Below are 21,414 nucleotides of genomic sequence, written 5' to 3' on the forward strand. Positions count from 1 at the left end.
GGAAGGTCAGGGTGGGCGTCCGGTAGCTCCCGAGGCTGCACTGCGGCCCGCTGTGCACAACTCACCCGTCCGGAGCGTACGCTGCAGTGGCGCTCGGCGTCCACGGTCTGCATTCCCCAGCACGGCGCCCTCGCAGCCGAGGAGAAGCCCCCGTGTGGTACGCAGAAGCTCCGCTCCCCACCGCTCCCGGTGACCACTAACCCACCCCGAGTCCGGGGACTTGTGCCTCTGGACACGTCCCGTCAGTGGAATCACACAATGCGTGGCCTTTGAGTCTGGCTTCTCCCACTTGACGTGTTCAAGATACACCCGCGTGACAGCGCGTGCCAGAGCCCCACTCCTTCCACGGCTGAAGGAAGTCCACCACACGGACAGACGTTTCGTTGATCCGTTTCTCTGTTGATGGACATCTGGGCTGTTCCACGTTTTTGGCTGTTATGTGGAATGCAGCTGTGGACCTTCACGTAGGAGTTTTGTGTGCACGTGTTTCCATCTCCCTTGGACACACTCCTGGGTGTGGCCTGGCTGGGTCAGGTGGTGACTCAAGGCTAACCTTCTGAGGAATGGCCAGACTGTTTTCAGAGCGGCGGCCCCAGTCGCCGTCCCCACCAGGAGTGTAGGCAGCCGGGTCCCCTCCTGGGGACTTCAGACTTCAAACCACCTTGGAGAGGGTTCAAGTGCATTTATCAACGAGCTTCCGGGAAGCGGTGGAGATGGTCACATGTGGCCATGTGAAGGCTGGGTCAGCACAGGAGGCTGAGAAAGCCCAGGGTTGGGGGGTGCGGGGTCACGTCGGGCCCCCCTGGGGCGAGGCCAGATGGGATCTGAGGTTTCAAAGGATTGACTCAGGTGGAGACAAGGGAGCCAAGGGAGCAGCGTGGGGGCTGCCCTGGGGCTCTGGAGGTCACAGCAGTGCTGGTAGGACCCAAAGAAGAGAAAGGAGCCCACTGCCCGGGGACCCCAGGACGACGCGCTGCTACTTCCGCCACCGGGCGGCTATAACCCGAGAGCCGAGCATGCTGTATGCAGAGACCCTGGGGGCATCTCGGGATGGTGGCCGGTGCCTGCGCTGCCCATGACCTGCTGTCCACTTCCCTGACCAGCCAGGCCTGTGGAGGATGGAGGCTTCACGGGCCACAGGGGGAGCTCCAGCGTGACCTGGGCTAAGGTCTCCCTTTATCAGCCGAGCCCTGTTCCCCTGTGATATAGTTTTAGCTAAAAAGCAAGACGCTTGCTGTCCTGGACTGCATGGTGTTCCCTTGGGAACCGTGGGAGCTGCCCTGGCTTTTCTAGAACAGGAGAAACTCTGCTGGGACCCACTGCAGCCTCTGGGGACCCTGCGCGACTCCCCTCCCTGGTTATCGTCAGGGTGGGGTTTAGCTGAGAACCTGCGGCCACACTCAGGCCGGCTTCTGGGAGGGTAGGTACCCCACCCAGGCTGGAGGCGGGGACTGGCCAGCGCCTGCGACGGCTGAGTCGTGTCCCCCCCCAGGAGATGCGTTCAAGTCCTGACCCGAGTACCTGTGAACGTGACGCTGTTTGAAGCTGGGTCTTTGCGGATGTCACTGGGCTAAGATGAGGTCATTGCCATGGCCCTAATCCAAAATGACTGGTGTCCCACCAAGGAGAGAAAACAGACACACGGGGAGAAGGGCGCCGAGAAGACACTGCCACGTGCCAACAGAGGCAGAGCTGGGCACCTCTGGGATGGGCGCCACGGGGGCTGGAAGGGGCCTCCCCCAGCGCCTCCAGAGGGACCCAGGCCCCCCGACAGGCGGGCTCCAGACTTTGGGCCTCAGGACCGTGAGAGAATCGGCCTCTGCGGTCAGGACCCACCCAGCTCATTGTGCCTGTCACAGCAGCCTCGGGAAACCAGCACCTGTGTCATCAGTCTTGCTGGAACAATAGCCAGAGAAGGAAGCCTCCAAACCCTAACACACACCTAACGCGGTTCTTCGGGGACCAAACAAACCCAAGGGCGGTGGCTTAAAGGTGGGTGGGCCTGGGTCGGGCACCGCGGGCCACGCCGCCCAGGGCTGGGGCCCCACGGCCCCACCACGTGCTCGGCCTCACGGCCAGGACAGAATCTGAGCGGATTCCTCAGCGCTCACTCCTGCAGGGGTGCCGTGTGCAGGGGCGGCGCCACTTCCCGCCTCTGTCCAGTTAAGCGCCAACCACTTCCGTTTACAAGTAAAATCGAGTTCGTTAAATACCGCACCTAAGGGAGAAATTAAAACGGCGCAACTTCAGTCTCCGCGGAGCCCAGGTGATCAGCATCCAGACGTGTGTTAGGAAAAGGCAGCCTCGCGTGACCCGCACGCAAGGAAACCTCCAAAAGAGCTACACTGTCCCCATCCTGTCCTGTGGGGCAGTTTTCAGACTGTCCAGCGCCTCCCCCTCCCTCTGGTGGATTTCCAGAAAACACTGGAAACACCTGGCACCTTCCAACCCAGAAATGAGAGAGGACCATCCTACAGTGATGTAACGTGCAGCCCCTTCACAGGAAGCACTCGGCAAACTGCTGGCGTGTGACCCGCGGAGCGGCGGGCGATGGCCACACGCCTGAATCCTGGGGAGTAATGGTCACCTGTTACTTCTACACGGGCTTCAATTTTCTGCAATAAGAAGTCAGACGCCACGTGAGCAGCAGCGGCCAAGCGAAGGGCCTCGTCCAGGACCGGGAGGCCGGGGGGCCGGGGGCACTGGCGGGCTGGCGCGGCTCCTCCCGGGATGGAAGGCGAGCGGCCCGCGTGCCTGCTGCCCTGCCCGCCCCCGTCCTCCCCCAGCCAGCGCGGTGGCTCCCTGGGCCCCGGGGAGCAGGGTGGGGGGCAGTCCCATCCACGGCGCCCTGGGAACCTCTGCTGGAGAGGAACCTTGGCGGTGGGGACGGCAGACTGCGGGCTGGGTTTACTTGCTTTCTAACTACCGCCAGATAAAGGAGAAATTCGGTGACGGGTAGACTGGGTACAAAACGGGCGTCACGGGGGCGGGTGGGGAAACGCCGGCACCGCCTCCTCCCCCGGTGGCGAGTTCATCGTGGAGCCCGTGGCGTCGGTGTGAACATGTCAGGACATTTCAGGCGGCACTTAAACCTCCCTCCCTGCCCTTCCTGAGGAACTGGAACCGTGAAGCTGGGAAGGACATCACGTCTAACACTCCCCCTAGGAACTTGGCCAGCTCTGTCGAAACGTTAGAACTCAGAGGTTTCTAGGCCCCGTCATGGGGCTGCAGGTCCTGAGGGGGAGGCGCCAGCTCGCAGCTGCAGGGGCCTGCGGTCTGTCCTCACCAGCCTGCAGGCCAGCCGTCTGGAGGGCCGGGGCCTGACCAGAGGACCCTGAGGACCGCGCACACACAGGGACAGAGAGACTGGGTTGTCTGCCAAGACACACGTCCACCGCTCGTCTCCCTGAGATCCGACCGAAACGTGACAAACCCTGGTTCCCGACTTACCCGAACGTTCCCTTAAGCCACGGTGACTGTGACAACCGTGCCACCAGCTCCGTCCTCAGGTCGAGGGTGGAAGCGCTGGGGAAGGAGAAGCACCGGGAACCCTCTGCCCCGCCTCGCCCGCCTGGCTTTTACCCTGAACACGGGTTTCTGGCCTCCTTAAACCGGGTGGCGTGTAAGGCGAAGGGCAAGGCTGCATCAGAGGCCACTTCCGTTTGCCACGTGACACTCAAGAAGGACCCACAGAACCCAGAGAGCGGCGCTCAGCCATCGAGCCCCACGCTCGGTTTACCGGGACTCCGGGACGGGAGCCGTCGGTCCACGGACGGCAGGCGAAGCGGAGGCCGCGCCTGGCAGCCTTTCCTTCCACTTCCTGCCCCCAAACTTTGTTTTCTATTTTTATTTATCATCCAGTGTTCCCAAACCCTAGATTTTAAAGGCAAATGTGGTATTTTCCAGTGTCAAAAATTCAAACCAGAATTTTAAGGTATAAAAAAAAATCAAAAGAAAGTGTAAAGGTTAACACACACACGAAAAAAACACATCACAGATAAAGTGACATGTCTGTAACATACGAAAAATAGTTTAATAATTACAACAATGTAGCATGAGTAGTCAAGGCCAGGACACCGCCTGTGGCATTTCGTGAAGTGTCCCCACAGCTGTGAACGGGGACTCCGCATGTCCGAGAAACGAGGACGGGGCCGGGGGGGCATCGGGAGTCCACAGGGGAGGCGCACGCGGGCCGGCACGTCCCACCACAGAGCGCGTCCCAGGGCCGCGCACGCCTCCAAGCGCTTCCCATCCCAGGCGAGGCAATGGCTTCGTCTCCTCATCCACAAAAGGTGGGAGCAGAGGTGACTCCAGCAGGCAGGTGGCCCCTTCCTGACGTCCCCATCCACCCCCCTGCCCCTCAGAAGGTCACACGGAGAAACAGGTGCAGTCCATTTACGACAGGGCAGGTTTTTAGAAAGAGCTGCTCAGACGCATCCTCTCTGCTCCCTCAAAAGCTTAGTCAAACCTTGGATCCACGGGAAGAAAAGGTAATGCATTACACAAGCATGTCAACGGTCACCCCTTCAGGAGAAGGGGTGCTAAAATCAATAGGTAAGGCAGGTTCTGCAAGAGCCCCGTCCCAGGGTGCTGGCGGCAACACTGCCGTCACGAAGTGCTGGAGAGATCAGGTGATGAAGTGGTTCCTGAGTTAGAATTCGCTCGAGACAGCAAACGTCAGTACACTCGAACTGGATTGTGTCCCACTGCAATGTCTTACGCATCCTCAAAAGATACTACTGTAAAGACAGGGCTTCCCAAAAAACCCCAAAGACAATCTTTTCTGGCCCTAGCACTAATGAACACAACGCTAAGTACAGGAAGTTGGCAATTCTTGTAACAAGGTCGAGTGTGGGCAGGTCAACGTCGGGCCCCAGGCACACCCGCCGAGCAGGGGAGCCTGAGAGTGAGGCCGTGGGCCGAGGACCACAAGGACCGAGCCGCCCAGCTCGGGGACATCAGACAGTCCGATGCAGCGAGAGGGCGCAGCTCACAGAGTCACATCTGGTGCCACGTGGGCATTTCTGAGACGTCTCCGACGCAATGTGCTGGGATTCTGGTTTCTAAGGACACGACACTTGTTCTCTGTAGAAGATTATCTCACTTTAAAAATGGCCTCTTCAGAAGAGCAGGGGGCAGAGCACAGGAACCAGCTGGGCCCGGGGCTGCGGAGAGGACAGGCTTCCTCCTCTGTGCCCCCCGCTGTCTGGATGCGGGGGTGGAGGTGGGCGGGGGAGGGGCACGTTTCGGCTCCCACTCCTTAGGGGAACCTCAGGCGTGTATTGCTTCATTCTTGCCGAAACAGTGGAAACACTGCCTTTTCAGTGAGCACGGAAGGCCTGCCTGCTGCACCCAACGGGAGAGCAGGTCTCGGGCTCAGACCGGCCTCATACAGAAACCCCACCCGCGCGACGGCTCACCCTCGCGGCCCGCGGCGGCGTGTAATAAATAACACACTTTATTTACAGGCTCTAGTGAGCTTGCTCTCTCGGGGTAGGACAAAACAGTGCACCGGGCCAAGGTACTAAACCAGCCTACACGTCAGGCCCCCCCAGCGGGCCGGACACCCTCCAACGCTCAGGTGTTCACAAGAAGCGGACGTGTGCACACCTGTCGCTGGACACAGTGGCGGCAGACGCGATTTCTCGGGTTCGGGGCTGAGGCCCAGACCCCCGAGTTCAGCCAGAGTGCCGCACGCCGGTGACTGCGATACTGCTTTACCAGGAGACTCTCCAGCGGGATGAAGGTGTCTCTGCAGGTACGAACAAGGTGAGTTGTCTAGGCAGACTGCAGTGGGAGGCGTTTTCGGAGCACTGCGGTGGTGGAGAACAGAGCAGGCATCTCCCAGAAACACCTGTGCGCTCCCCAGACCCTGCTTTCCACGAGTGCGTGAGCACGCGTCCCAGTGCGCGGGACCAGAGAGGTTAGTGGAGGAGACTGCAGCACAGGCATCAGCCCAGACACAACCACCACGGATACGCATTCAAAATGGAGCATTTACAGGCAACGTATATGTAACATTTATATATATTCAATCAAAGCCTGAAAAACCAGACGCAGTCACTGCACTTATTGCAAAATGAGGTACTGAGATGTTGAGAGGAAGGTAGTACAGTCCGGCCTCGGCGTCTATACCTCACGCTGGTTCTTCAGGAACGCCACGGCCGTGATCAGCTGCAGCTTTTCTACGCACAGAAGGCAAGAGGACTTCCATGCAGCCCTGCTCTGCGGTCCTGAGAGTCACTCGGTTGTGGTCACGGGGCTCCAGCTTGGTCTCGTAACCGGTCTTCGAGAAAGAACCCAGGACATTCCTTAGAGGTTGGTCTCATCCCAAGCGGGATCGTTCATGTTCTTTAGAACCTTCCTCACCAGCTTTTCCAGGTCTTTGCGGGCTCTCTGCTCCTCCTCCAGAGATTTCTTCATCTTCTTGTTATCCTGTAAGTGAAGCAGACCACCGGGTATTAACCGCCTTCGGTGCTGAAGCGGACCCCCTCCCCCAGGAGACTTGGGGCCTCACTGGAAGAAATCCTGGGCTGGGACCGCCCTGCGCCGCGGCCAGGGGTGCAGTGACCAGGACCCCCCGGTGTCTGACGGACGCACAGCTGCTCCCGGGCACCAAGACAAATCACAGACAGAGCAGGCCTAGGGCCCCCACTTATAACTGTTAACAGGAGAATAAGCGGACGGCTGAGAAGAACAGAAGGCACACCTCACGTCCCTCCTACTCCTTCCGCGTCTGCGATGACCCATCTACAGAGTTCTATAAGAAGGAGGGCAACAGAGACTGAGTGAGTTAGGACCCGTCACTCACCGCACACAAAGACGTATGCCGCTGCTGAGAACCAGGAAGTCCCCCGAACGGGGAGGAGAAAGCACGTGGACGGCCAAGGGCAGCTCTGAGCACGTGGCTGGTGCCCCCGCCGTCTGCCCAGCCCAGGCCACGCTGTCCTCAGGCTTCTCCTCGGCCTCCCCTCCTCAGACACCAAAGCCACTGATACAAACCAATAATGCACAAACAAAGTATGCTTGGCTAGTTAGCCAAGTTTAACTGACTTTCTGATGTGGCTTCTCAAGAACAAGGACCATGTGTTGCACCAGGAAGTGGCAGAGAACGGTCACAGTGGGGACCTACCAAACTGTTTAACTAGATGGAATTTTAGATCTCTTGCCTGATTATTCCAGCAGACTCTGGGATGGTTTATGATGTCAAAAACAGTGCAGTGAAAAGAAAGCCACTTTAAAGATTCACTTCCTGGTCTATCACATTTACAGAAGACCAGCTGTTGTCCTGCTTCTGAAATCTCAATACTGAGAGTCAGGCTCTCTTTTCTTTTCAGGCTTCACTTCTAACGCCATGTTTTCCTCTCTTCCCCCGTTAAAAGGAAGATTAATGACGGACGACGACCCACCTGTCGTAACTCCTGGACTTCATCCTTCAGTGCATACACGGTGTCGACGAGACTCCTAGACAGAAGAGAAGGCGCCCTGAACAAGGACCGGGTCAGAGGGGACGCCCGGAGCCTCCCCAGACGCACATGCTGCCCACCTGCCCGGCACGCCCAGGCCCTCGGTCCGGGGAGGCCCACTTCTGCGCACAGGGGCGCGGACCCCAGCCAGGAAGTCCACACCCCGGCCCTCCTGGAACCATCCTGAAGCCGGGGCTCCCCCTCCCCCGACAGCCCCCTTCCCCCGCCCGCTTTAAAGCACTGGAATACAGCTTACTTTTCTTCTATCACTGTCTGACCGTTACTTTTAGTTTCTTCAACTATAATTTTCTCTTCTTCTGGAAGCAAAACTTGTGGTGCAGATTCTTTGCGTGAACCTATCATCATTTAAAACAAAACAAAACAAAACACCCTCAGGTAAATACCATGGCAGAACTAAAAAAAGAACTTGACTATACAACACTACTTAATTATTAATATTAAATTCCAGGTGTTAATTCCAGTATGTTAAGAAATACATTTTCTAGATAAAACAGGGAAGGGCAACTTTTAAAAACTCCCTCTACCTCTGTGTACTGAACCCAGCCTTCTTCATGCCTAAAGCATGACACAGGAAAGGCAACATTAGCTTTTTTTGCAATTTATTAAGCTTCAGTTTCTTAATCTGGACTACGGATCTTTTAAACCCTGAAACTTTCAACAGAAGGTTCTGACCATATTGCCCTGGATATTCTGGAGGAAATATTCGAACTTTTTAGGGATATTCGTATCAACCAAATTTTGTGCCATTTTATTCCAGGAATTTTACAAAGACCCATCGGATCATGCAGTAGACATATACCGACTGTTTATCAAGTCAATGAACTGGCCCTTATGACACGTAACTCCACAGCAACAGCTAACGATGTTACAGCACATGGTTAAGAAAAGTGCAGTTTATTACTTGGTTCTCTTATGAAAACTTTATTTACATTCCCTGGCATATAAACGTTTTTCCAAAAGGAAGTAAACTGTTTACAATATCAGAGGAATGTTTATGTCATTTAACCAAGATCCAGCACAAAAGCTTACCCAGGACAGTGGCCTGATAAACATTTACTGCAAAATAAGTACTTCAGAAATTAACTGGGAAACCCAAACGTTTTGAAAGGTGAAAAACGAGAATCCAATCTTATTTAAGGGTGCAAGGAAGAAAATAAACTTTTTAAAAGGTTATACTATACAGCACTAACATATATCATTTATATTTTTGTAAAATTACATCAGATGCACATTCGAGGAAGGACAGAACCCACCACAGACCCACTGCGACTGGTGTTGTGATAAACGCAGCTTCTCTCCGTTAAAATACACGTGACGTTGGCTACATGCTCATTAATCACAGAGATGGCGGTTCAGCTTGCTTGATCTTGTTTTTTTTCTGCTTTACCCTTAGTTTGCCCTCCCAAAGGTCTGTCACACATCGTAAGATGGCACTTGTGCATCCTCACGTCGTGGGGACATTCCGTATAACACACGTTTTCAGGACAGGACTTAATGGTTTCACCAGCGTTTTACTGCAAGCTTACACTCCTCTGAACAGAAAAGGGCTGATGATTACTGTCAAAGCCTGATGACAAGAGACTCATTCGATGCTCCTGACATCCAGAGAGCACGTCCGTCACCCCCAGGGCAGCTCACGACGTGGAGAGGAGGACCGCTGTTTACCGGCCCCGGGGGCCTTCCCACATGCCCCCTGCATCTGCAGGGCCCAGCTCCATCCCCGCCCCACAGGCTGGGAAGGCTGCTTGCACGCCGACCTCCCTCCTCCTTTGCTGTCTCAGGCAGAGGAAGCTTCAGCTCTGGGAGGGCAAGGACAACTCCATGTTACACAGTACGAACTTCCAGACAGATGAATAGGTACCTCACGCCAGTAAAGGAAGGGCTTTATGCGTCCCGAGCAGAACTTCCGTACTATAATCACAGGCAGTACTTAGGATTCTGTCACAAGCCGTAACGAGCTGGCGAATCGGAGCACATCTGTACTTAAGTTTGTCGATGACTATTTCAAAGACGACCCTCCGCTAGTGCCTTCGTGTTCACACCGAGGTGCCGGCCCTGTAGCTGCAGCTCTGGCTGGTGCCCGGCTCACACCCCACCCAGCACAGTGACCCGCGCGGCCGGGGGGTGACTTCTCAGACAGAAGGCGACGTCTCTCACGACATGGGCCCACAGAGGGACACACTCTGAAAGCCTTCGTCACGCTGACAGCCATCGGCTGCTCCGGGGCCTCCGTGCGGGGCTGCGGGCACGGCGTCTCCCAGGCCTTTCTCAGTAAACGGGAAGTGCTTCTGGGACGTCTGGGCCACGTGGGAAAAGTGCTGCTTAAGAAGGAAACGCGCACGTGAAACACACGACGGAGGAAGCAGAGGGACGCTGCCAGGTTAAGAATTCTGAAGGTCGAGAAATTCCTGTGCTTCCAACACAAACGCAAATGCTACCCGTGTTTTTATCAGGAAAAGTGAACTCAGGTTATTTTCCTTAAAAACAGACAAGGATTCCTAAAGATTCAGAGGTGTGTACCACACGGACGGACAGTGAAGGGCCCCACTTAGTTTTCCCTGTAAAGAGAAGCAGGCAGGTGACATCAGACCACTTAGCTCCTGAGGGTTCCCGCTGTTACCTGCTTTGCGCCCAGACGTTGCTGTGTTACAGCCAGATCAAGAGCTACCCGTGGTGTATCTGTCACGTTCAGTTTGTAATACAACATTTCTTCACGTGAACTAGCCAATGAGACAACAGGTTGGAAATGTTTTCTTACGTAACAGTGCTTTAGGAAGACTAAATTCCATGTATCTCAATTACTTTTGCATCTTCTAGCTTCCTAGGCAACCTATTTACATTATGTGTTTGCAGCAGTAAATTCTTCAAATAACACATAAAATAGAATCACGAGGGATGTCCACTCTGTGAAGCGCGGGTCGGAGCACAGCGGGCTGTCGTGCAGAGGCCGGGGCTGCAGGGACTCACTCTCACGGGTCTGTGGGTCTCGATAAACTCAGGCCTGTCACCGATCCACGGAGCCTCGATTCCACCACCCGTAAGAGAGAACAACAAAACCAACCACCTCTGCAGAGCTGTTCTGGGGATTAATTTAAAAGTTGTATCTTATAGATATCTTTTACCAGATGAATGCGTAAATATAAAAGCCTTACACTCCACTATGCGATGTGACTGAATCAGGGGAACTAATAAACGTGTGGGAACTGGTTCAAGAGCTGCACAAGCAAGAAAGACATTGTTCTTATTTTTGCCAATACACTTAAAGCACACAAGGAGGCGACAAATATAAGTATGAGAATGTTACGTTATAGACAGGATGTACTAACTGCTGGGTTCCTGAAACGTGCCACGGTGAAAAATGTCATTTATGGATTTGATGGTGAGCCAGGAGGCTTGTAAAGGAAGATTATTTATCAGCCTGAATAGAAATCCATGGGCCTCCTAGTTTCAACACAACATATTTTTGTAAAACGACTGAAAAAAATTGATAGTCTTTCAGAAAACAACAAAGGAATATTCTCCAGCCAGGTTTATAAGTAAGTTGACTATTTCTATAAGAACAAAGTTCTAGAGGGTAGGTAGATTTAACAAGCTCTCTCAAAGATCATTTTAGTATTTTTAAAGGTACCACAGCACATTTTCTCTGAATTGGCTAGGTTGGAAAAACCATTTAACAGCAGAATTACCAGAGACTGCTCTCTCACTTTCTTTAAAACCCTCTAAAAGGGGCCGAGACACAGATGAGTGTGCTCACGGATGCTCCAGCACACTCGAAACCCTGTACTAAACACAAAGCTCTGTGCTTCCAAGAGATAACTGGGATTCTGCAACGTGTAATTTTGGAAAACTCTGAACGCTGCAGCCACTTCCTGGAGATTCACAGCTCACATTTAGCACGCTTAAGGTTTTCAGTAAAAATACCCATTTAACTCGAATTCAGCATTTCCTAAATTTGTCTGAGTGCTGAACTTCCCCCCCCCCCAATCATCAATATTAACATTTTGCAGTTTTCTGGTTAACAGTTTGAGGAGTGGACTGGCCTATAATCCCGCCTGTGTCTATGAATACACACACACGCACGCGCACACACACACACACACACACACACACACGAGTGCTGGTTGGCTTTGTTGTTGTTCAGGATGGGGGTGAATACAATGAAATAATAATCATTAGCGCCAACCCAGCCGCCAACGCCCGCTGACAAGGATGCGGCAGTTCCGCACTGCCGCCAGAAGGGGCCGCTCTGTGCCCTCAGCTGGAGATGGTGCAGGTGCTGGGGGCCATGAGCTCACTCAGATGTGTGATCCAGAAGCTGGAGACACGCTGAGAACCCTGTCCCCTGAAACAGTCACAGGTCCCCAGAGGACTGTGGACCTTAGGTTGAGAAACACAGATGGATGCAGCACTCCCACCTCCCGGACAGAGGACCTGCCCAGGCAGCAAGGAGAGGGCCTCAACGCAGGGTGCCGTCGTGGTGGTCAGACTGCCACCTGGTGCCTCATCAGATGGCCTGCGGCTCTCAAACCCAGGGCGCATGTGGTGCGTCTGCCCCCGCGAGGGGGTCGGCCTGCACTGAGACCCTAAAAACAGGGTAGGTCTGTCAGAAGAGAACATCTGCTTATCTAGCCAGCGGTCCAGCACATTTGTAGCAAAATTCACATGACTTCCTAAATTCGTAATCTTTCTAAAATCTGCATCTAATTATACTCAACAGAAACTGAAGTAACTTTCAGAATGAAACAAAATGTTACATTTAAAAAAAAATCTACTTAGTAAAATCTCTCCAAAAGGCCACTTTGTTATTTATGGCTATGATAAGCTTCTAATTCATTTTTCTTAAAAATCAAAAACAAAAACACGAGGACCCTCTTTAGAGAGTGATGTGCATTTGTTTATCGTTTGCACCTTGTCCTGGCCCCATACCTGCCACAGGTACTTGTTTTCCTTTTGTTCTGCTTTTCCTAGTCAGCTGGACATGCACTTTACCAAACAAAAATTAAAAACTGACCTCAGTCTCGGTAAGAAACATTCAAGTCAGGGTTTTTTTTCCCGTTTATGCACACGTCCCCACCTCCATCAAAAAAGAGAGAACTCTTCTTTCTGAAGACAAACGTCCCAGTGATTGAAAACTTGTTTTAAAAAAAATTCGAGGGAAACAGATGAAATAAAAATATACAAAGAGTCACCTTGCATCGTCCAGAACACACTTAACCTAAGAAAGTGCAAGCTTTGCCGTCAAGGCAGATGAAAGGTGTTCTACTGCCCGGCCTTCCTGTGGAAGAGGTTACATTCAAACAGCAAGCGTTAAACTGCAAACTCTGCTACTCCCTCCGCCCCACATAACAAATATTAAAAGCCACAGGCTAGCAAATGCAAAATTTATTTCAACTGTACATAACAGATGTCTTTGTTTTTATATATAAAACAAACACTTCATTGCCATATGCAACCACAAACAATATGCATACTGTACAGTACAATGCAACATTCAGGTATACATCCCACTGAGTCTCAAACGGCAGTCACCCAATGAAAATGGCTTTCCCGTTCACAAATAAAAAGCACAATATATAGATTTTTTTCAAGGTCTTATACCACTATATACAAATCACTGTGTTTTCGCAATTTTATGCAAAACACATAATTAATATAGCTTATATACTTGTGGCAAGTGTCAATTCAATGGGAACACCGTTTAGGCCATTTGCAAAAGCGCCTGGTAATGGCTTAAACCTACCTTCTAGTTCAGATTCTTCACCCTTTCATTATAATACTAACTGTACACATAGATATTACAGAATTGCATAAATGTAAGGTACTATTTCAGCACGACTAAAGTTCCACAGAAGTAGAAACACTGGCCTTGGGATGCCACATCACTACTGCCACATGAGAACTGTTTTCAAGCCAGTGGCACTAATACTTCCAACCAGGTCACAAGAGCTAATGGTGCCAGACATCAGAACAAATCCAAACAAACAAATAGCCAGGTTGTTATTCTGCAGTGATCTTAGCATCAACAAAAAAATCATCGTCAAAATGGCTTTAACTGGCACAAAAAGGAATGATGAGAAAATGTCAAAACTTTGGTGTATAGAATATCAACGAAAATGTCTCATCAGGACAACCCAAATGACACTTGGTGTTAAAGAGAAACCCAAGTGCAGCAGCTGTGGTGCACACAGCACATGACACGACAACCCAAACTCACTAAGGCATGGTCGAGGCGTGTAAGCCAACACACGTTATCACAGTCTCCAAGCAAACAAAAGACCCTCTACTGTGAGTATCAGAAAAGCTGCAATGTATTACTTGATGTGATATAAAGTAAAACAAAACGCTTCTAAATTCATTGCATGATATTAAGTATGTGAACCTTGGAGTTATCATATTTCTCCCCCAGTCCCATTTGCTATTTGGCTGGATGTATAGAAACCCCTCTCTGCCACGGGTGAACACTGGGCTCCGACGAATATTAAAAGATTGCTCCTCAACTTCCTTATTCATACTAATTGATACAAAAATATGAAACCTCCAGATGGCATAAGCAGTTCAGTAGCTACTTGGGAGCAGACAGACGCTTGGATTTCCTGGCTTTCCTAACCACCTCCCCGCACGCAGTTCTGAGGGTGCCGGCTCCCTAAACGATGGGGGGCCCTCCTGCCGGGAGGGATCGAGGGCACCTCGGGCTGCGAGCAGTGGCACCGGCTCCCCGACACCGGGCGGAGCACAGCAGAGCCGCTCCGTGCAAACAAGGTCAGAACACTGAACACAGGGTTGTGGCGGGGCAGGTGTGGCGGGAGCAGAGGGTCACAGCCACCCTGAAGGGAGGAGAAAAGGTTACGCCCGGTAATCACGGCATCTCGTTTTCTGAAGCTGCTTTCAAGGAGTCCTTAACACACAACCTCTGGTCCCACTTGCACACCAAGCCAGGCGTGCGCGGGAGGGACCCCGCTCTCCTCCCCAGTGTGGACCAGGTGTGGACCGAGTGCTACCACCGAATGCAACAGGGCACATTCAGTTCTTTCTGAAGCAGAAATCGGTCTGAGGGAGGGCAGTGAGGTCTCCTTACAACAACTCCCAGGGAAGCGGGGGAGCCCCTCCAAATCTGAGACGTTCTTGCAAGTGAGTTACGTGGCAACTCAGCACATTTTCGGGCGACTCGCAACCCCGTTACGATCAAGAGTGAGGGTGACGTTCCACCGGGTGCCGCCAGGGGAGTCTCACGGCAGCGGCTGCTGAGAAGAGGCAACGCGCCCGTCACGGGCAGTGAGCTCGGATGTGGATGCCGGGGGCACCGCCTGCTGGGGTCGGCACACCAACCGCCCCGACACAGCCTGACCCACGCGCGCGGGGGCTGGGCTTTAACCCTTGGCTGTGGCGGCACAGGCTCGCCACGTGCCTTTCAAGGGAAACTCCTCCACCTAAGGGAAGTCTGGCGTGGCGGCGTGGGGCGGCCCGGCCCGCGGGGAAGCGGGGCTGCGGAGCCGGCCGCCTGTGGTGTGCGGACTCGCCCCTTGCGCTCCTGCCGGCTGGGCCCCCACGCGCCGCCACGCCGACAGAGGCTCCTCGCGGCGCCCCGGGCCCTGGGGCAGCCTGGCACCTGGCCATCTGATCTGGACTCGGCGCTCTCGAGGCACGGGTCTTCTTCTCATCTCTCCACAGCTACTGGGTCGCCGCGTCCAGTACACACACAAAATTACATCCCTGTACGGAAGGCCAGAGTCTCCTCCGTGTCGCTGGCACTTAGATCACAAACCTGTGTGGTTTCAGTATAAAATACAAAAGTGTTCGTACGGCTGTATCTAAAAAGAAATGAGACAGTTGCTACACTGAGAATAAAAAACCAAACCATTTGGAGACACAAAGCCACCACTGCCCGCTGAGAAAGGACCCTCGGGTGCAGGCTGTGTGGGCACCGTCTCCTTCAACAGTCAGTAACTTGAGTGGATACTCCAAATGGCAATTAAACCGCCACAAAGTACAATGGGAAATACCAGAAACGCTCTCAAAAGTTGTTAAAATATCACATAAAAGAGACAAGAAACAGCAAGAAAACATCTAAGAAAAGCAGGCTGCGGTACAACAAGCATTGTTAAGAAAAGCTCAGAAGTGCATTAGTTCTGGTGAGAGATATATGAGCAACAGCTCTTACGAGATGTAGAACCCATCCTGTAACTATGGGCTGTCCATATACTGTCATAGTCAGAGTCTTCCGAGAGGTCTGAAGGCTCCAAACGAGAAAGGCTGCTGCGACGACCCAGGGAGTCTAGACTTGACTGGTCGTCATCAGCCAAGACGTGATTATGCATCAGGTCAGTGCCTTGCCATGCTAAGACGGGGCGGGGGTGGGAGTGGGACGACAGGGGGTGGGGGGACAGGCAGAGGTGGGTGAGCAGGAGGACGGCAGGAAGAGCCACAACCAAAAACATGGAAACAAAAGCAAAAGGTGATGGGAAGAGAAGGGAAAGAGAAAATATTGTTAAAAAACGGCAACAATGTTCATTTCTCCTTATTTATGGCTGGGTTTTATTTATGAACTTATTAATTAGCACAACCCTTAGAATAAAACTAGATCAACTATTATTTAAACAAACCTAGGTCACGAGTCTGTTTCCAAATTGTTCCTTTTTAAAGCTACTGCTGTTAAGCCCTCACTTACGAAATCTTTTACAAATTAAGCCCATGTTCACAAGAAAATTCTAAAGACATCTGACAAGTAACCAATTCTGCTACACATTCGATTAACAAACAGTCTCATTTGGGACACTTGTGAAAGAAACCATTTATGTGTTTCATGCGGATATACTGAATGCAAAATACTTTCCAAGGATTTCTGATGGACTTCTTCAGCTATCTCTTCGCCAGACTCTAAATCACCAGAAGCCATCTTAACAATGGGGGTCTAAACTTACCTTGTCCCACTGCAGTGACTGAGAAAACTTCAGACGGAGAACAGGGTTTCACAGGTCCCTTCCCCCTCGCTCCCCTTTCCCGCCACCCCAGGGCGCTCACCCCCACTCAGCCAGGGGAATGGACATGGCGGGGAGACACATCTGCTCAAATGCCATCAACCCGGACGCAGGCGCAGGCCCTCCCGCTGCCATGAAGGGAGACGTGAACAGGGAAGGCCCCTGTGTCAAAAGCAGGACGGCAGAAGGAAGCGGGCACAAAATGGGAGAAGAGGAGTGAGCCCGTGAGTGGCCAGGCGGCTGCGAGCGGGACGTGCAGGCTGGAACGGGCCCGCGGAGCGGCCGGAGGACACACACGCTTGATGGGAACCAGGGATGGCTCAGCACAGCAGCCACGGGCTCCGTCCTGTTCCTGCTCTGGGCAAAGCTGAACCCATTCCCAAACCAAAACCACAGCGAGCAGTGGGCTGGGCTGGTTTTCCCCGACTACGTCCCTGCGGTCCTTGGGGAGGAAGTCAGGACTAAAGACGTCTGGATGATGAAGGCTTCTTGGCATCCAAACGTATACTGAACAGAACTGAGCTTTAGGTGAGATATAGCGTCCCAACTGTTTTGACTATGCATTTAATATGGACAGAGCTGCTCTGGGGTCAGATGCGCCTGACCCCATCTCTAGATTCTTAGGTACTCTACCCGTCCAGCATAAAGGATCCATTTCCCCATCCTACCTGTTCCTGAGAACGTTCAGTTTAAGGTCATCTATGACTGTAAGACCTCTGAGGCCCCAGAGTGGTTAGCCCGTAATATCAGTTAAAAACAAAAACCACTGTAGTGTCCAATGCTTTTCTTGCATAGCAGAAGTGGAAACACATAACACAGGCAACGTGATGAGACCTGCACACACCAGGGCCACAGCAGAGCAGGGCCCCGTCTCCTGGATGAGGCAACGCAGCTCACACAAAAGCTCACACAAAGCTCACATCACCTGGTCCGTTCACCTGAGATGGCCCGGTTAAAATTTCATTTCAAACAGTTGAAGTTGAGATGAATAATTTTTTAAAAATCTCAAATTCAAAACCCAAAAACAATGGTCACATATAGCCTATTACCTAAAAACACAATCTCTTATCAAATACAGGAAACTGTAATATCGTAAATGACAAATTACTGCTCCGTCACCTGCAGGCCCTTCCATAGCTCTCCTGCTCTGCTGACTAGTCACGACAAACAGGCGTCTTCACCAGACGGAGGACGGACCGGAAGTCCTAACACCATAGGTGGGACACGTAAAATACTAGCCATAAAGAAGTTTCTAGATCATCTGCAGATTTAGCCAGGGTTAATCCCGTTGGCCCTGTCCTCATACCTGTAGTCATCTTTAACAAAAGCTCAAGTGGTTGAAAATTCCTCTGTCCACCTTTTCTTTTTCTCCCCATCACTGGTTTACACCAGACATGACACAGTTGAACCACCACATTGCAGGTGGTGCCAATGAAGTGAGTTGAGCAATTTGCCAAAAGTCAAGGTGGAAAGGAAACCAAAAACACAAAATCTAACAGAAACCAGTTTTCATGCCAGAAGTAATATACGTCATCCAGTTCAAAAGAAAGGGAGGGAGGGGGAGGGAAGCTCAGCCCCTTTTCTCCTGGACAAACCACATCATGACTACATCTGCTGCAACCATCCTGCACTCCACTCTCAAATGCTGGGGAAGTTTCAAAAAAAAAAAGAGCCCATCTTTTTAGTGTTCACACAACAGATTAAGATTTTTTTCACATCAGACATTATGCATAAGATGCAGGTAAACTCAGTGGTACTGAAATCTACCTGATAAACTCACTGGTGTCTACTTCAAAAATTTTTAAGTGCAATCATTTTTTAAAAAGGGGAGAGAGCTCAAGGAACTCTTATCTAGGCTTATATTTTTGACAACAATTCTAAGAAGCACCCTCCCCAAATTCCACTACCACACTCGTAGTTTAAACAGCTTAAACAACTGAGCTGAGCGAGTTCCCCGCTGTCTTCCAACCCGAGAGAGCTTTATAAACTCTGGCAGTGCCCTACACTTCCAGGTTTCCCAGCGGAACCTTCTCTAGAAACCAGTTGCTTTACTGACAGCTCAGACCCCTTCTCTTGACTGAGGGATGCCGGGCCGGGCCCCGGCAGCGCCCTCACCGGGGACCGTGCCCACGAGCCTGCCCAGGGCCCACAGCTGTGTCCTTCAAGTCGTGATTTTAAGCAAAACAAACCACCAGAGTCCCAGCGGGTTCCTACGACACTTACTTGAGTTGAGCGTCTGCCGCGTCTTGGCGCTGGTGCAGTAAGCCTCGATGACCTTCAGAATCTGGGCATCCTCCTCCAGCGCAGCCGTGCCTGCAAGGGACACACGACCCGTCACAACCCAGAAGGAGCAAGTACAGTTAACCGGACAAACACAAATCATCAACTCAACCAACGATGGTGACAACTAACAGTCCCTCCTTTTGTTTTCTCACCAGATAAATGTTCTCCGATATTCACAAGATAGTTATATTCAGAAGGATTTTTATTTTTTTCTAAGTATTTTTTTATCTGCAACATATCTGGCAAAGGGCTAACATCCTAAATATACATGTAAGTTGTCTTACTAACCCACAAGAAAGATAGTATCCCCCATCCTGAAAATGAAAAAAGGCAAGAAATAGGAACAAACAATTCACAAGAGAACAGTCAGAAAGAAAAAATGTTCCTTCTCACCAAGAAAAGAAGTGAAAATTAAAACTAAATATCATGTTTTCACATGTCAGCCTGACAAAAATCAGAATGCCTGAGAATTCTCAGTGTGGATGCGGATATCGGAAAGGAAAAGTTCCCTCCATCCTCATCTGGGAGGGGGGAGTGAAGACAGGTATGACCCCCTGGCAAGGCCGTTTGACCCTACTTATCAAAGGCCTTAAAGTGAGCATCTCCTCCGATCCACAAGTTCCTACTAGAGAGTTAATCTAGGACGCTCCAGAGCTCTCTCTTAAACTGGGCTCCAGACCCGGCTTCCTCTGCACTCAGAGGCCACGTGCGCGGAGGATGCAGCCCGCAGAGCAAGAGCACCTAAAGGTCCTGGTACCGGGCGCAGACCCTCACACCCAGCATAATTCATACCATCGTGTGGTTCAACTCTGCTTTCTCTTTTCTAGATTTTTCTGCATCTTCTAAGATATTACTTAGAATATATTTTTAAAGGCTCAACTACTCTAACAAAGAAACGTGGGCAGAACGGAAGACTGAACCATTTGTAAGCTGTATCAGAAAGCGGCCACACCATCTTATGATGTCGACACACCGGCAGGCCGCATGCTCGCTCCTAAGAGTCAGGGTCAGCACAGAGAGCTGAGGAGCGACTGAAAAACTGACTTACGTTCCACTAACTGGGACGGGTCGTTTAACAGGTTTCCGTAAGAACAGCATTTAACTAGTCTCGCTCCAGCACACGCCGGGAGCTAAGGCCCACAGGCAGGCCAGGCCGCTCCCCTCTGCCAGCAGGAGGGCGACCACACGAGTGATGCTGCCCGTCCCGCTGAGGCAACCAGACCGCCATCTTCAGACACGGGTCAGCACGCCCGCGCACAGCAGAGGGCGCTCGGCAAGCGCTGGGGTGAAGGTCCACCAGGCCTGGGTCAGAGCTGCACACGCGGGGCTGGTGTCCACCCCCGGCCGGACCCTCTGCACAGGCGGACCCTCCGCACGGGGGCACTCGGCCTCCCCCGCTCCATCAGGTGTCCCGCAGGTGCGCTCACCATCTGAGGAAGTGACCGAGTGACCGCAGGACAGCAGGACGAGCCGGGGCTGCGGCAGGGGACGTCAGGTGGCCCGGGCGGAGGGAGCTCACCCGGGAGCAGCCTGCGGACCATCCCTGCGCCCACTTCCCCAGGGTCACCATGACCCTCGCCAAGGACAGGGGGTCGGCCCACTTGCAGCCACTGCACCAAGCCGCCTCCCTCGGGGTGACACCGGCTACTCGCCTCCTGTCTAAAAGCCTTCTTCTGGAAGTGAATCCCCAAAGGCTCCCCAATGGGTGTGGGCAAAAGGAGCAAAGGTCCAGGAAGTCACAGGGCCCCGTGGCAGTTCTCGGGGCGGGGGGAGCTCCAGAGGCGGCCCCACTGCACGGGACAGAGGGCAGGAGGCACAGCCCCCACCCGCCCCCCAGGCAGGGCTTCCCGCAGCGCCAGGCGGGGCTCCAGCCACCAGCCCCGCAGAACCCCTCCTGCCTGCCACACTGGGACGGGCCGGACGCGGGGAGCGAGCGGGCCAGCACCGGGTCACTCTCGCCACGTATCCACGCGGGAGGCCGAGGAGCCGGAGCTGCCATCCACGCCGCCTACGGCATCTCAGGAGTCCTCACTGAGCATGGGGGCCCCCTGAGCACACGGTCGGTCCCACGGCGGAGACCCGCAGCCGCCGCCCAGGCAGGGTGACCCCGGGTCGACGGGCCCCGCACAGAGGCCCACCCAGGGGAGGCCCACGCAGGGGAGGCCCACCCAGGGGAGGCCGGGCGGGTCCCTCGGACCCGCACCTCTCCTGCTCGCGGGGTCGGCGCTGAGGCGGCCTGTCGCTGCCCCGCTCCAGCTACGTCCTTTAGAGGAGACCCTCAGCTGGGCCCTGGCTTCCGCGTGCGGCCCTGGAAAGCCCGCCGAGAGCCCCGCGTCCTCGCAGGTACTCACTCTTCCTCAGCGCGAACTCCTCGTCCGAAGGCTTCCGCTCAGGCTTGCGCTTGGGGAGCAGCTTTTTCATGGTCTTGGGACTCTTGCTGAGATCCTAGGGAAGCAAAGGGGGAAAGGCTGACAGACCCCGAAGGTAGGAACTTCCGCCGGTCCGCGAGGAGGGCCGCCATGAAGGTGTGAAGCAGTAAACGCTCCGGCACCGTGGGGGCCCCCTGCTCCCCTCGGACTCTGATCGTTCTTTGCCAGCTGCTGAGCAGCATCTACAGTCAACAGGGCGCAGACTCTGGTAAGAACCCTCGTGTCACCTGGATCCAGTGG

The 21,414-nt window shown here is 53.0% G+C and overlaps 1 protein-coding gene across 7 annotated transcripts in view; it reads right to left on the reverse strand.

Moving 5' to 3' along the window:
• Window positions 1-4,012: 4,012 nt before the first annotated feature.
• The window catches only part of ARHGEF7 (Rho guanine nucleotide exchange factor 7), a 125,309-nt gene continuing 107,907 nt past the window's right edge, over window positions 4,013-21,414 (reverse strand). For 3 of the 7 annotated variants that reach the window (XM_061171051.1, XM_061171053.1, XM_061171055.1), the window contains 5 exons: window positions 21,097-21,190; window positions 18,686-18,775; window positions 7,723-7,822; window positions 7,410-7,464; window positions 4,013-6,435 (listed from right to left, as the gene is read on the reverse strand). In XM_061171051.1, coding sequence (XP_061027034.1) covers window positions 6,313-6,435; window positions 7,410-7,464; window positions 7,723-7,822; window positions 18,686-18,775; window positions 21,097-21,190 — 462 coding nt within the window. In that variant the 3' untranslated portion in view covers window positions 4,013-6,312. The other 4 variants (XM_061171056.1, XM_061171057.1, XM_061171052.1 and 1 more) reach the window with 3 other exon arrangements.

Source organism: Eubalaena glacialis, chromosome 16 (assembly GCF_028564815.1).
Source record: "Eubalaena glacialis isolate mEubGla1 chromosome 16, mEubGla1.1.hap2.+ XY, whole genome shotgun sequence".
Taxonomy (NCBI): Eukaryota; Metazoa; Chordata; class Mammalia; order Artiodactyla; family Balaenidae; genus Eubalaena; species Eubalaena glacialis.